The sequence below is a fragment of the Bos mutus genome, chromosome 2, assembly GCF_027580195.1.
Source record: "Bos mutus isolate GX-2022 chromosome 2, NWIPB_WYAK_1.1, whole genome shotgun sequence".
In the NCBI taxonomy this organism is placed as follows: Eukaryota; Metazoa; Chordata; class Mammalia; order Artiodactyla; family Bovidae; genus Bos; species Bos mutus.
Window position 1 is genome coordinate 101,865,874 of NC_091618.1, and position 13,517 is coordinate 101,879,390.

Consider the following 13,517-nt stretch of genomic DNA (forward strand, 5'->3'; position numbering starts at 1 on the left):
TTATTTCCCCGGAAGACCAGGATCAGAAACATGCCTATGAAGACCCAAGACTCCTACAGTGCTTAGGGATGAATCTGTCAAAGAGGGATGCCTAATTGGATGAAGGCAAGTTTTCCTTTGCCTTGGGGGGTGAAGCTCTAAAGAGAGATCACTGTCTTGTTTTAAAAGTGAAGTCAAGTTGTCTTCTGAAGCGGTGTTCAGATGCACTCCACTTGAGAGGGATTCTTTGGATTTAAGTTTAGACTTTTCAAGGTCTAGAAATTCAGGACACTGATGAAAGAAAAGAGAAGAAAACATATTTTTATAATTCATTTGGACATATTTCTAAATGACACCATGAAATCTAAACATGCTTACTTCTCCCATAAATCTGTATTTGATTAGTGGTCTTAACCAATCTTTCCCTCTCAAAGGTGGGTCAAGACATTGGAGGTCAGACGTCAGTTTAGATAATCTTACCCAGCCATTCCAAGATCTTTAATTTTACTCTGAAGCCATATCAGATTATTATTATTATTTTAAACACAATATTTCACACTGAGTTTTCCAGATGAGTTTTAACTCAAAATTCCCAATGTAACTGGGATCAGAAAGGTGGGTCATTTGGTGAGTACATTTGGAAAACACAGAGAAAGAAAAAGGAAGGAAAATCAACCATCCCTTGGCAGAAAGTGTCATGTAAATCCACTGAAAACAAAAAACAAGGTGCATGATTTCACATGTTTCCCAGTCATTCAAAACCAGTTAGAGACAAATCAATGTCTACCTTCATACTTTAGAGAGAGTGCATTATTTTCCTTCAGGCACATTACTCTGTGCTATTAAAATAGTTTCATTCCCCAGAGCATTTTCCACTCAATCCCCAAACTTCTAAAAAAAGTTTTTGCAAGATTGTTCTGTAAATTCTTATTTAAATTGCTGTTCTTAAGTCCAGTCTGGCCACAGTATTTAAGTGATTAAGAAGGATTCCCAAAATGGAATTCCAAAGGAATTACACTTTTCACATTAACAAAATCAGAGGGCTTCCTCACAGGACTTCAGAGGGAAGATAAAGGACACTAACATTTCTCCTACCATCATCAAGGTAAGAAACTTTTAGAGCGCCTTAGTGATGGGTGGGCACAGATGTGATTATTATCTGATTACTCCTGGTCTCAGGTCTTGTCTGGCCATAGTTCTTGCCCCTTCCTTCCCCAGATCCTGTTCAAGAGTGTCTCTAGAGCAAATTACAAACCTTTATCTAAACGTTTTTTTGGACCCAGGGGTAGTCTTTAGTTTTCAATGATCTACCATTTATAAACTTAAGTAGATTATTAACTTTTGAAAAAAGCTTTTTCTTAAAAAAAAAAAAAAAAAAACACTAGTGTTTTAAGATCACTCTTCTAGGTCCATCGTTCTCAAGCTTTAAATGAGCAAAAGAATTGGGGAGAAGGGGTGGGATTGAGGAAAGCTTGTTTTTTTTTTTTTTTAATTTATTTTTTTAACTTTACAGTATTGTATTGGTTTTGCCATATATCAAAATGAATCCGCCACAGGTATACATGTGTTCCCCATCCTGAATCCTCCTCCCTCCTCCTCCCTATACCAAAGACAGAAATATAGATCAATGGAACAAAATAGAAAGCCCAGAGATAAATCCATGCACATATGGACACCTTATCTTTGACAAAGGAGGCAAGAATATACAATGGATTAAAGACAATCTCTTTAACAAGTGGTGCTGGGAAATCTGGTCAACCACTTGTAAAAGAATGAAACTAGAACACTTTCTAACACCATACACAAAAATAAACTCAAAATGGATTAACGATCTAAACATAAGACCAGAAACTATAAAACTCCTAGAGGAGAACATAGGCAAAACACTCTCCGACATGCATCACAGCAGGATCCTCTATGACCCACCTCCCAGAATATTGGAAATAAAAGCAAAAATGGGACTTAATTAAACTTAAAGGCTTCTGCACAACAAAGGAAACTATAAACAAGGTGAAAAGACAGCCTTCAGAATGGGAGAAAATAATAGCAAATGAAGCAACTGACAAACAACTAACCTCAAAAATATACAAGCAACTCCTACAGCTCAATTCCAGAAAAATAAATGACCCAATCAAAAAATGAGCCAAAGAACTAAATAGACATTTCTTCAAAGAAGACATACAGATGGCTAACAAACACATGAAAAGATGCTCAACATCACTCATTATCAGAGAAATGCAAATCAAAACCACTATGAGGTACTATTTCATGCCTGTCAGAATGGCTGCGATCCAAAAGTTTACAAGCAATAACTGCTGGAGAGGGTGTGGAGAAAAGGGAACCCTCTTACACTGTTGGTGGGAATGCAAACTAGTACAGCCACTACGGAGAACAGTGTGGAGATTCCTTAAAAAACTGGAAATAGAACTGCCTTATGATCCAGCAATCCCACTGCTGGGCATACACACAGAGGAAACCAGAAGGGAAAGAGACACGTGTACTCCAATGTTCATCGCAGCACTGTTCCAGGACATGGAAGCAACCTAGATGTCCATCAGCAGATGAATGGATAAGAAAGTGATGGTACATATACACAATGGAGTATTACTCAGCCATTAAAAAGAATACATTTGAATCAGCTCTAATGAGGTGGATGAAACTGGAGCCTATTATACAGAGTGAAGTAAGCCAGAAAGAAAAACACCAATACAGTATACTAACGCATATATATGGAATTTAGAAAGATGGTAACAATAACCCTGTATACAAGACAGCAAAAGAGACACTGATGTATAGAACAGTCTTTTGGACTCTGTGGGAGAGGGAGAGGGAGAGGGTGGGATGATTTGGGAGAATGGCATTGAAACATGTATAATATCATATATGAAACGAGTCGCCAGTTCAGGTTCGATGCACGATACTGGATGCTTGGGGCTGGTGCACTGGGACGACCCAGAGGGATAGTATGGGGAAGCTTGTTTAAAACAGAGATTACAGGGCTCATTCCCAGACGTTCTAATTGAGTAGAGACAGAGATGGAGTGTGCATTTTCTATAGCAGCCCAGGTTATTAGATTCTGATTTAGGTGGTCCCTGGAAACACCCCTCGGGAGACGCTCTTGTCTATATTCACCTGTGAGGAAGGACTGAAAGTTCGATCTGTCTTGATGGACGCGACCGGATGCCTGGGCCTCATCAGGCGGATGGTGGGTCTCTGATACTCTCCTCCTGCAGTGACCATACTATAGGCTGGTGGCACCACAGTGGTTTGTTTCTGCAGCAGCTGTAAGATGGTCTGGATGTCTGCAGTCATTTGGGATTCAAGTCTGCAGGACAGACAGAAATGGGGGAAGACTGTCCTAAAATAGTTCAGGATTGCAAAACATTTGAAAAAACTGCAGCAGCACCACCAAACAGAATCGTGGCCTTGCTTTAAACAAGAAGGACAGGAGAGGGAGCACGGAGACGCTTGCTTGCTATATCACACTAATGGCTCTGATAATGATCATTGCTCCTGTTCCTTTAATAAGATCTTAACAGAAAAACATAATGCAAAGACTACATTTTCACAGTGTACATTGTATTACATTACAGTTAAGCTTTATTGATTTCAAAATGGAAAAAAACACATTGAGAATCTATTTTTAATCAGTCATTCTCTTTGCTTTTAAGTCAGGTTTTGGTCAGTTTCTCATGAATATTTTATTTACTCTTTAAAAAAGAGATATTATAGCACGTTTCTTTTAATAATGGCAACAACTGGATAATTTATTATGTGTTTCAAATTTATATTATCAACATTTTATGTTACCACTCTCCTATTCACATCAAGTATTATATATTATTCATTACATTTTTTCCTTAATGTTAAGTACTGCCAAATGCTAAATTCCTTTCCCATCTATAGTTCAGGGCCTTTGGTATTTAGAAACAGACCAAATATAAAAGTTCACTTGCTTCTATAGCCCATCTGGCTTGCAAAATACCAGCCTGATCATTTTTTCCCCAAAGTTCACAAGTAGCCAAATGGCCTGTTAATTTCATTCTCATTTTAAATTAAAATTCAAGAGAAAAAACAACAGAATACAATGGATCTGATTCCTCTCCTTTGCATGTGTTAACAGTATTAAAAAAGAATTTTGTGAGTATAAAACAGAAAATTTAGACCATATGCCTCTTGAGATAAGTTTTAAGTCTTTACTTGTTTGTGCTTACTATTCTGTTTCAATGGAAAATGCAAGAAAAAGGTAAATTTTCCCCCAAATGTTAAAAGCATAGACTAATTTTGCCCAGTTATATACATGCTATATTTGTGAAGTTCAAAATGGAGAGCACTTAACCTTTGATTTGAGAGAGAACAGAATAAACCGGGACAACATGAAAAAAGATCATTCTTCTTCTAGTTTTTAATATTGACACTAGAAATTTTCCTTCTGAGAATCATGGTAACCTGTAAATTATTTGTACAGGTTTTCTATATTTGGTATATTTGGTATGTATAGCCATGTAGCTTAATGTTTTCTAAACAAATAGCTATAAATTATATGTGACTGTGCCTTACGGGTGTCAAAACCACACACCAAAAATTTGAATTATCAACTAGTTTATTATCTACTTGTTACCCATTGTTCTGATCTAATATTTTTATGGTGCTAACTAAACAAGGAAGACTCATTATTTTATTAAGCATCAATACTTTCTTTCATGCTTCAAAGTACGGCACAAATTTTATCTGCACACCCAAATCTTACCTTATTCAGAATTAATTTCTCTCTCCTCTGAATCCCCAGAGAGAATTCCATATTCATTGTAAATATTTCTGTATGAATTTATTCTATCAGGAACAGCATTTAACATTTAGGGAGTAGCTCACCCATTACATGTAGAAGGATTTGGGGGTGGACAGTGGAATAATAAAAACTTCATCAACAAATGAGATTAAAGACCCAACAGAGAGTCACACATTATGATAATGATTTTGATTCCTTACAAAACCTTTGTCAAACAGCAATCATCTTCAAGAAACAGAATCTCTATATCACAGATTCTGTCTGAGAAGGGAAAACCGATTGGAAGTGTGTCTTCAGTAAGAGCAGAATGCGGCCCGTTAGCGGGACTCCTGACCAGAAGACCATCACATGCAGGTGGGGCAGCTGTTGCAGGGTGAGAACGAGACTGTCTGTGCCAACATGACTTAGCTGAGACTGTAGACCACCTTTATCAACATGACTTAGTTGCTTGTTTCAGGAAAACTTTGCCTGAGAAAAATAAGTCTAAGGGAATAAATAACTTTACTCCCTCAGGAAAATTCTACAGATTAACTCACTGGAGACAGCAAACTGATCTTGAGAGCAAATAACTTGCTTAATCAAATTTTATTTATCGATACTTGCTGTAAGATCCTCACGTCACTGTGTCCATCAATCCTGGACTATCATCTTATGAATTTAGCCCAAATCCCTCAGTTTTTCAACCTGAAAGGCCCAAACTCCAAAGTCATATAAATACTCCACTTTTTACTTTCCTTTCTGAGATAATACTTAAGACTCTTTCTAGGTCAAGGTCTTCCTGCAGTGATTATGAATACTTAGTTGTATTAACGATAGTCTGATATTTTGCAATGGATTGAATATTTATGTCGAAATGCTAATGGCGAAATCCTAACCACAACATGATGGTAGTAAGAGGTATGGCCTTTGGGATGTAATTAAGTCATAAAGGTAGATCCTTCATGAATGGTATTAGTGTCTCATAAGCCAGAGCCCCAAAGAGCTCCCTTCCTCCTATCATGTGAGGACATAGTGAGAAGACAGCCATCTATGAACCAGGAAACGGGCTCTCATTAGATACAGAATCTCCCAGCACTTCCATCTTGGACTTGCCAGTCTCCAGAACTGAGAAATATCTGTGTTTATAAACTACCCAGTCTATTGTATTTTTGTTACAGCAGCCCCCAAAGACTAAAACATTCAAGAAGAAGAATTTTAGTAAAGAATTTCTCTATTATGCATAGGTTGTATTTTCATGTTTATGATTAGGATCTATCAGTTTAACTGGAATGGACTCTTCTGATGACACTAAATAATCTATTCTACTCTGGAAGAATTAGAGAGAATTTTGAAAAATTCTAGCTTGGTCTTTAAAACAGAAAAACTCAATTTTATAACTTTTTCTTTTGCCAGTGAAGGGTAGCAGCAGATGCCACCCCAAAATAAGCCACTTTGGCATATTGATTCTTTTGAGCTGTAGGCACTTGGAGAGCAGCAAGTGCGGGGAGAGGCTTTCTCTGAACTTTTCTTATCTGCCTAAAGGCAGATATTCCAGAATGAACTCAATTGTCATAAATCCCTTCCCTGGGAGTTTCAACAACCAGGGAAGATTGAACTTTGTTACAGAAGAGGCATCACACCAAGACAAACTTTGTCACAAACTATCATACCTCCCACCTATTCTTTCAAGGGATCATTCATCTATCTTAAAAATCATTTACTCTTCTCTAAGGGACCTACATCCTCCAGCCCCTTTCCCTATAAAGATGGTATTTAATCCTGAATTCTAAGGCACCTCAGGGAGTAACTCATTTTCCTCTGAGGATCTCCCATGTGTACATGAGGTATACATGTTAATGCATTTATGTTCTTTTTTTTTTCTTGTTAATCTTTTATTATAGGGGGTCTCAGCCAGAAACTCAGATAGGTAGGGGGACATTTATTTTTCTTCCTCTACATCAGCATAGCTAAACAGCTGTGTAAAATGAATGTTTTCATTCACATCTTATCAAAGGCTCACAGTGTACCAGGAACAGTGTTCTGCAAGGGATGGAGTCAGCACTGAAACTTTTATATCCTCTTGGGCTTCCCTGTACAAAGTGTGGTCAGATTTGGGAGCTTGTTAGAATGTGGATTCTAGACCTAGACTTAGAATCTACATTTTAACAAGATCCCCAGGTGATTCGAAAGCACATTAAAGTTTGAGAAGCATGGCTTTGGGATCAAGCGTTAGTGATTTTCCCTAAATATGTATATCCGTAGGCATAATATATAAGTATGTAAGAACATTTCTTATGTAAACCTTTAGCCCCATATAGAGTTTAATTGGCCATTAAAGCAAAAAGCAGCAACAGCCAGGATGACTCAAGATAGACTATTTATATTTGTTTTTATTGCACTGTGTACTTAATATGTGTATGCGGATGAAACAAATGGGGTAGAAATTTACAGTTCTACTACATTTGAACAGAATGCTGAAGCTAAACAGAGTAGATCCAACTTAAAAAAGTATACCAGGATTCTCATCCTGCAAAGCTGAAGTTTAAATCGAGCTGCCTTCTTCAAACTTTTGCCTTCTACCATGGAGGAAACAGGTTCTTGGAGATGTCTGTGCAGTAAAAATGTAATATATTGGATTTTAAATCCAAAGAGGTTGAATCAGACAATAAAATGTTTTTGAGAGCTAGCTAGAATTTAGTACAAGAAAGTAGATATGTTCAAAAACATACAGGTGCTGCTGCTGCTGCTGCTAAGTCACTTCAGTCGTGTCCGAGTCTGTGCGACCCCATAGACGGCAGCCCACCAGGCTCCACCGCCCCTAGGATTCTCCAGGCAAGAACACTGGAGTGGGTTGCCATTTCCCTCTCCAATGCAGGAAAGGGAAAAAATAAAGTGAAGTCGCTCAGTCGTGTCCGACTCCTAGCGACCCCATGGACTGCAGCCCACCAGGCTCCTCCGTCCATGGGATTTTCCAGGCAAGAGTACTGGAGTGGGGTGCCATCACCTTCTCCGATACAGGTGCTAGGACATGTCAAAAAGATTCAGTTGAAGTTTGGCTGTGAAAAAAAGTATTGTATAAAAGTAATTTTAAAACTAACATAATAAAATAATAACAGCTATTAGTATTAACAGTGTGTTGGTTGTTCAGTCATGCCTGACTTTTTGAGACCCTGTGGACTGCAGCACACCAGGCTCCTTTGTCCATGGGATTTTCCAGGCAAGGATACTGGAATGGTTTGCCATTTTCTTCTCCAGGGGATCTTCCTGACCCAGGGATTGAACCTGGGTCTTGCAGGCAGTTCTTAACCAACTGAAATACCAGGGAAGCCCATTAGTATTAGTATTAGTATTAATAGTAATACTATTAATGGTGGTTGCAAACCAAATGGGAACTAGGTGTACATGCCCTTAAAATTTATACTGTAGTTCCAGGACACATTAAAGGCAAGTTTTTTCAGTGATCTTTGATTTACACCAGCAGCAATGATTGGCACCCATGACAAGGCAACAAGGGAAAATTAAAATCTCAGATTTCACCTTCAATAAAGATCCAAATTAGGTAACATAGAAATATATGAAGAGTAGAAGAATATACTCAAACAAGTATCAAAATAGAAATGAAGTTAAGTTCATTGTTAATTATGTTTGGCCTCTTTCTGTTTTGTAGCATATATACTCTCCACATGTATTACATTAGTCTTCACAATAATATTGCAGGTCAGAAGAGGTTGAAAAAGGAAACTGTGGCTGGAGAAATTTAAATGACTTGACCTAGTAATCCTGTTAGTAGTTAAAGTAAGAGAGCTATAACTTGAGGCTGAACAATTGTTAAGTGCTGTGCAAGTACTGTGCTGAAGAAATCACTGTCCCTGTCATTCACCCATTCATTCAGTCATTTTTTTTCATTTACTCCAGGAATTGAATGCATACTGCATGGTGGTGCAGTGGTAAAGAATCTGCCCACAATGCAGAAGCAGAAGATGAAAGAGACGTGGGTTCTATCTCTGGGTTGGGAAGATCCCTTGAAATAGAAAATGGCAATCAGCTCCAGTATTCTTGCCTGGAAAATTCCATGGAAAGAGGAGCCTGGTGGGCTACAGTCCATAGGGTTTCAAAGAGCTGGACATGACTGAGCCACTGAGCCACATACACACACACACACACACCCCCACCCAAACACACAAAGAAATATGCAGGAATAGAGGATGGTCAAGTTCAGAAATCACACTTTCATCTATCAGTTCTGTGTGTACAGTATGTATTTTGATATATACTATGGCTAAAAGATCAATGTAGCTTGGTATAAATAGAAGAGAGAGATAGGAAATGTAGTAATTAACTAAATATGCTTCTCTGAGCAATAATAAGTATGATCATGTCAAGTTCTTATACCTTAAACAGGAATGACTGAATCTAGGTAAGTGATCATCTGTTTTAATTTTCTCATATATGTTTCAGTTTTACAAGACTGATATTTGACACTTTAGAATGGGATATAGATCTCAGTTTTTTAACTTTTAAAGTTTGGTTAAATTGCATGAAAAAATACAAAAAATATCATTAGTTCATGCAGTATTGTCATACTTTTCTTTGAAATTAAGGCATACAAGTTTATTTAAATTTACAAATTAGTTGGTTTTCTAATTCCTTTTGTCTATTTTAATTGCTAATTCATCTTTCATGGTAATGGTAATGTATATTTGTGTAGACACACATTTTTATGTTTACTGTATTATTTGACACTGCTCAATTCTGGCATAAAGATTAAAAAAAAACAATAAAACAACAAGCAACATCAACAAAACACAAGAAAAAGTAAGCATAGTAGCTAGTTCATGTGTATAAGCAAAACACACAGAATGTGGTAAGTATAGATAATGAGTAAGCAAGTAGTTTGTTAGACATGGGCAGACTTCATAAGATGCATTAAATACAAACAGCATGCTAGTAACCTGCAAAACGTTCCAAAGACAGAATAGAAATATGATGTAACAAACCAGAGTGTGGCTTATACTGTGGCCAAGTGTACTTGACCTTACATCTCAGTGATGGAGTAAGTGTGTGTCATTGCTGTTGGGCAGTTTTTAATCTGTGGACCTTTTTTGTGGAAATCTCGATTCTCATCCTCAGAACCACACCATCAGCAGGGAAGGCTGATGAGAGATATATATATATATATAAATGTCATGTAAATCAGGATTCAGGTTGTGCGATTCTTTTACCAGGATTGTACGTATTGGAAATGTGTTAATTACCCCATCTGGCTCTCCTCATCACTCACTGCGTGTTTTAAGTTGATTTAGTAAATCCTGTGATTTGAGCATCTTAGTTTAATCCATGCAGTTTTTCGTGTGTGACTATTGGAATACCTTGCCCAGTGGTGTCCTGGAAAATACCTTGAATCAAGGTCATTTTCCACATGTAACACAACTAAGACAGTATCATGCATCTATTTTTCTTAAATATGATTGATCAGTTTAATTTTAAGGAACTCATGTAGATTTGGGTTAAGGGGTTCTCTCCTTTCTAAAACCAAAATTTATTCCTTATCTTAAAAGGTCATAGATCAAAGATGGAGAGAAAATGGAGAGGATCTGGACTTCAACTCAATCACATTTTGACAAGTTGGCTGAAAAAATAAATGTTTAAATGATTTTGTCAATATTAAAACAAATGCCATAACACATAACTAAGTTACCAGGAACCACCACAAAGTATAAAAGGAGGATTGAAAGAAGAAGGGTGTTATTATTATTATTATCATTAAACTAAATAATTCATATTTAGTTTAATTCAAACTAAATATGAATTATTTGAGGGGATTAAAAAAAGGAAGTTTCTTAAGCAAGCAATGCTGATGAGATACTGATTTTATGACAAGTAAAGAAAAAAATAGGATTCATGCTGCCAAAAGTGTGAAGTGTTCTAAATAAATGCTCCTTGCAAGACATTAATAATTCTGTCAACTTCTAGTCTTATTTTAAATGAGAAAGTGTATAAGGAAAGTGTATATGAGATCTATGGCAGGATGAATTTGCTATTTACAAACTGTAAAGCCAGACCCCACTAAGGGCTTGGATTATGTTATTCCTTTGCCTGGCGATTGCTTATACCTGTTAAGCTGTTCCTGAAGCAAATCTAATCTTTGCTCCACTTCTCCATAGGTGAGGTCGCTTTCGGTTTCAGAGACTCCCCAGGCAGCTCGCTGAAGTGCTGAGGGACTAGACTCATCAGCCTGAGTTCCAGCATTTTCTCTTTCCCAGCTTCTTGTGTCAGTGATATCTGTGAGAAACAGCAAGATGGATGTCAGCTTCTTTGGGTGCCCATTTATAGCTACAGAGACATCCACAATACAAGCAGGAAGGGACCTTGAAATTTAACTGGAAGACAAAACCATAGTGGCTCAGGGACCCGTCGAGCAACTACAACCAATAGGTAGCTGACTCCCATCCACCCTGATCCTGACTGCCGCCTCCCCCACCTATTTCCACACAGCTGGTTATGAGTCTTCAGTACAATTTCCCCTTCTATTTTGTGCTAAGGGGAAACATGGATGGCCAACCCTAAACTCTAGTAAGAGAACAGACTTTGAGCTTTTACATTTGGGGAGAAACAGCACCATATGTATGTACTGGTTCACCTCAGATTGAAGATTTTAGGGCTCTTTCCCACAGAATAATTTGCATACTTAATGATTCAGAGTGGGTTCGAGAAGAGAGAGCCATGGGGAAGTGATGATCTTCAGGATTCCCTTAGACCAACTAAACTCAAAGTAGACCCAAAGAACAATGAGCCATTAAAGATGGGAAGGGGCCTAAAGTCTCTTTGTCCTAATGTCCCGTGACATTCTTTCATGTTTTTATGTTTTCCTGTAGCTCCTTCTGTACTGTCCTTTAATTTATGCACATTAAATTTCAATATTTTCCCTTGGGGCTCTTTTATTTAAAATATTTTTATGTTACTATACTTTAAAACATATCACTTATCTGTTCAAGCCCACTTTTCAGATGGTCTGCATGTCTGTTATGTGCCAGACACTTTGCTAATTGTAGAGGAGTTAGAGATGAAGAAGACATAGGCCCTGCCCTTGAGGAATTCAGTCTAAAAAGGTTTTAATCATTTTTCTTACAGAGGTTCATTTTCTGAACCTCATTTAATTTACTGTTTCTCTAACAATCTGTATTTGCAAGTTGTCAATATCTGAGGGCAAATATAATATCTTATTTTCCCTCTCATTTCTGTAATATACTTTTGATGACTTCTGCTATGCTTTCTTACCCTCTGCATTTCATGTATCTAAGAAGTACTTAAAACAATTGAAAGTTTGGGAAATAAAACCCATGAAAAAATACTAGTTGGGGCTTCCCTGGTGGCTCAGCGGGTAAAAAATACACATGCAGTGCAGGAGACACATGAGAAGCTGATCCGATCTCTGGGTCAGGAAGAGCATTAGGAGAAGGAAATGGCAACCCACTCCAGTATTCTTGCCTAGAAAATCTCATGGACAGAGGAGGCTGGAAGCCTACAGTCCATAGGGTCTCAAAGAGTTGGACATGACTGAGCACATGGCACACCAATCCAGTACTGGTGGAGCTGGGAGTTTATTTCAGAGAGAAAGAAGGAGTATATTTTCCTCACTCAGAGGACTGGTAGAAAAAAAGACTGACTTCATTTTCACATGGAAATAGACTTAAATAACAAAAAGTGATTTTGCTTTGATAGAATGACTTTTGTTTTTTCTTTTGGACAAGTATTTATGATTAAACACTGACAAAAGTTATGTAAAGTTATGGAATTTATATCTTTGGCTATTTTAAAAATTGGATAGAAAGTAACCCATTTAGGGAGAATTAACTATGATTCTAGAAACAAGGAACAGGATTTGTAGGGTTTCTTGAAATCCCTTCCTTTCCTACAGTTTCTTCAAAAGTACCCCCTATCCACAGGTAGCAGACACAATTTCTGTACCTTTTCTTCATGGTTTTTCTATCACTATACTTTTATCTTTGAATGCATAGAAATCTCTAATGAGGTGCCAACAATTTCTGCTTCACTTGGGTGAAGCTCTAACAAAGGGATTAGCACACCCAAAGATGGTAATAGGAAAATATAAGGTCAGGGTTCCCTATACTATTGAAATGGTTAACAGACCTCAGAGGAAATTAAAGCCTTCTTTATTCTATGGAAGGGGCTTCCTTAGTAGCTCAGTTGGTAAAGAATCTGCCTGCAATGCAGGAGACCTGGGCTTGATCCCTGGGTCAGGAAGATCCCCTGGAGGAGGAAATGGCAACCCACTCCATTACTCTTGCCTGGAGAATTCCATGGAAAGAGGAGCCTGGTGGGCTACAGTCCATGGGATCCCAGAGTCAGATACAACTGCTGTTTTGTTTTCTAAAGTGACAATATGTAATTTCCTATGAAACTGAACATCAAAAATGTTATGGCTGAACTTTTAAGTAATACTTCAGCGATTTTCACTGAAAAGTATGATTTCTTATTCACACACATGTGACTTTAAAATGCAAAACAATAATATAATGTTTTAGTATACTAGGTTTTCACTTTTGGAGAAGTAATGCCAAACAAATAGAACACTCATATAAATGGCTGGATGATGCCAATGTTTCCCCCTCTCTAGCCTTTTGCTAGACAATAAAACAAAAACAATAAAACTGACAGGATGGAAGTTACATATTATACTCAGAAGTTTTGTGCTGAGAAAGCTTACAGTATTTCCACTTATGCCTAATAGCTCTCTCATTCTCAAATC

The 13,517-nt window shown here is 37.5% G+C and overlaps 1 protein-coding gene across 1 annotated transcript in view; it reads right to left on the reverse strand.

The window, feature by feature from the left end:
* KCNH7 (potassium voltage-gated channel subfamily H member 7) overlaps positions 1–13,517 on the reverse strand; it is a 525,244-nt gene continuing 511,727 nt past the window's right edge. Inside the window, exons 14-16 of the mRNA XM_070380875.1 lie at positions 10,861–11,029; positions 3,112–3,304; positions 1–270 (exon numbers count right to left, since the gene is read on the reverse strand). Coding sequence (XP_070236976.1) covers positions 1–270; positions 3,112–3,304; positions 10,861–11,029 — 632 coding nt within the window. The remainder of the gene's footprint in view (positions 271–3,111; positions 3,305–10,860; positions 11,030–13,517) is intronic.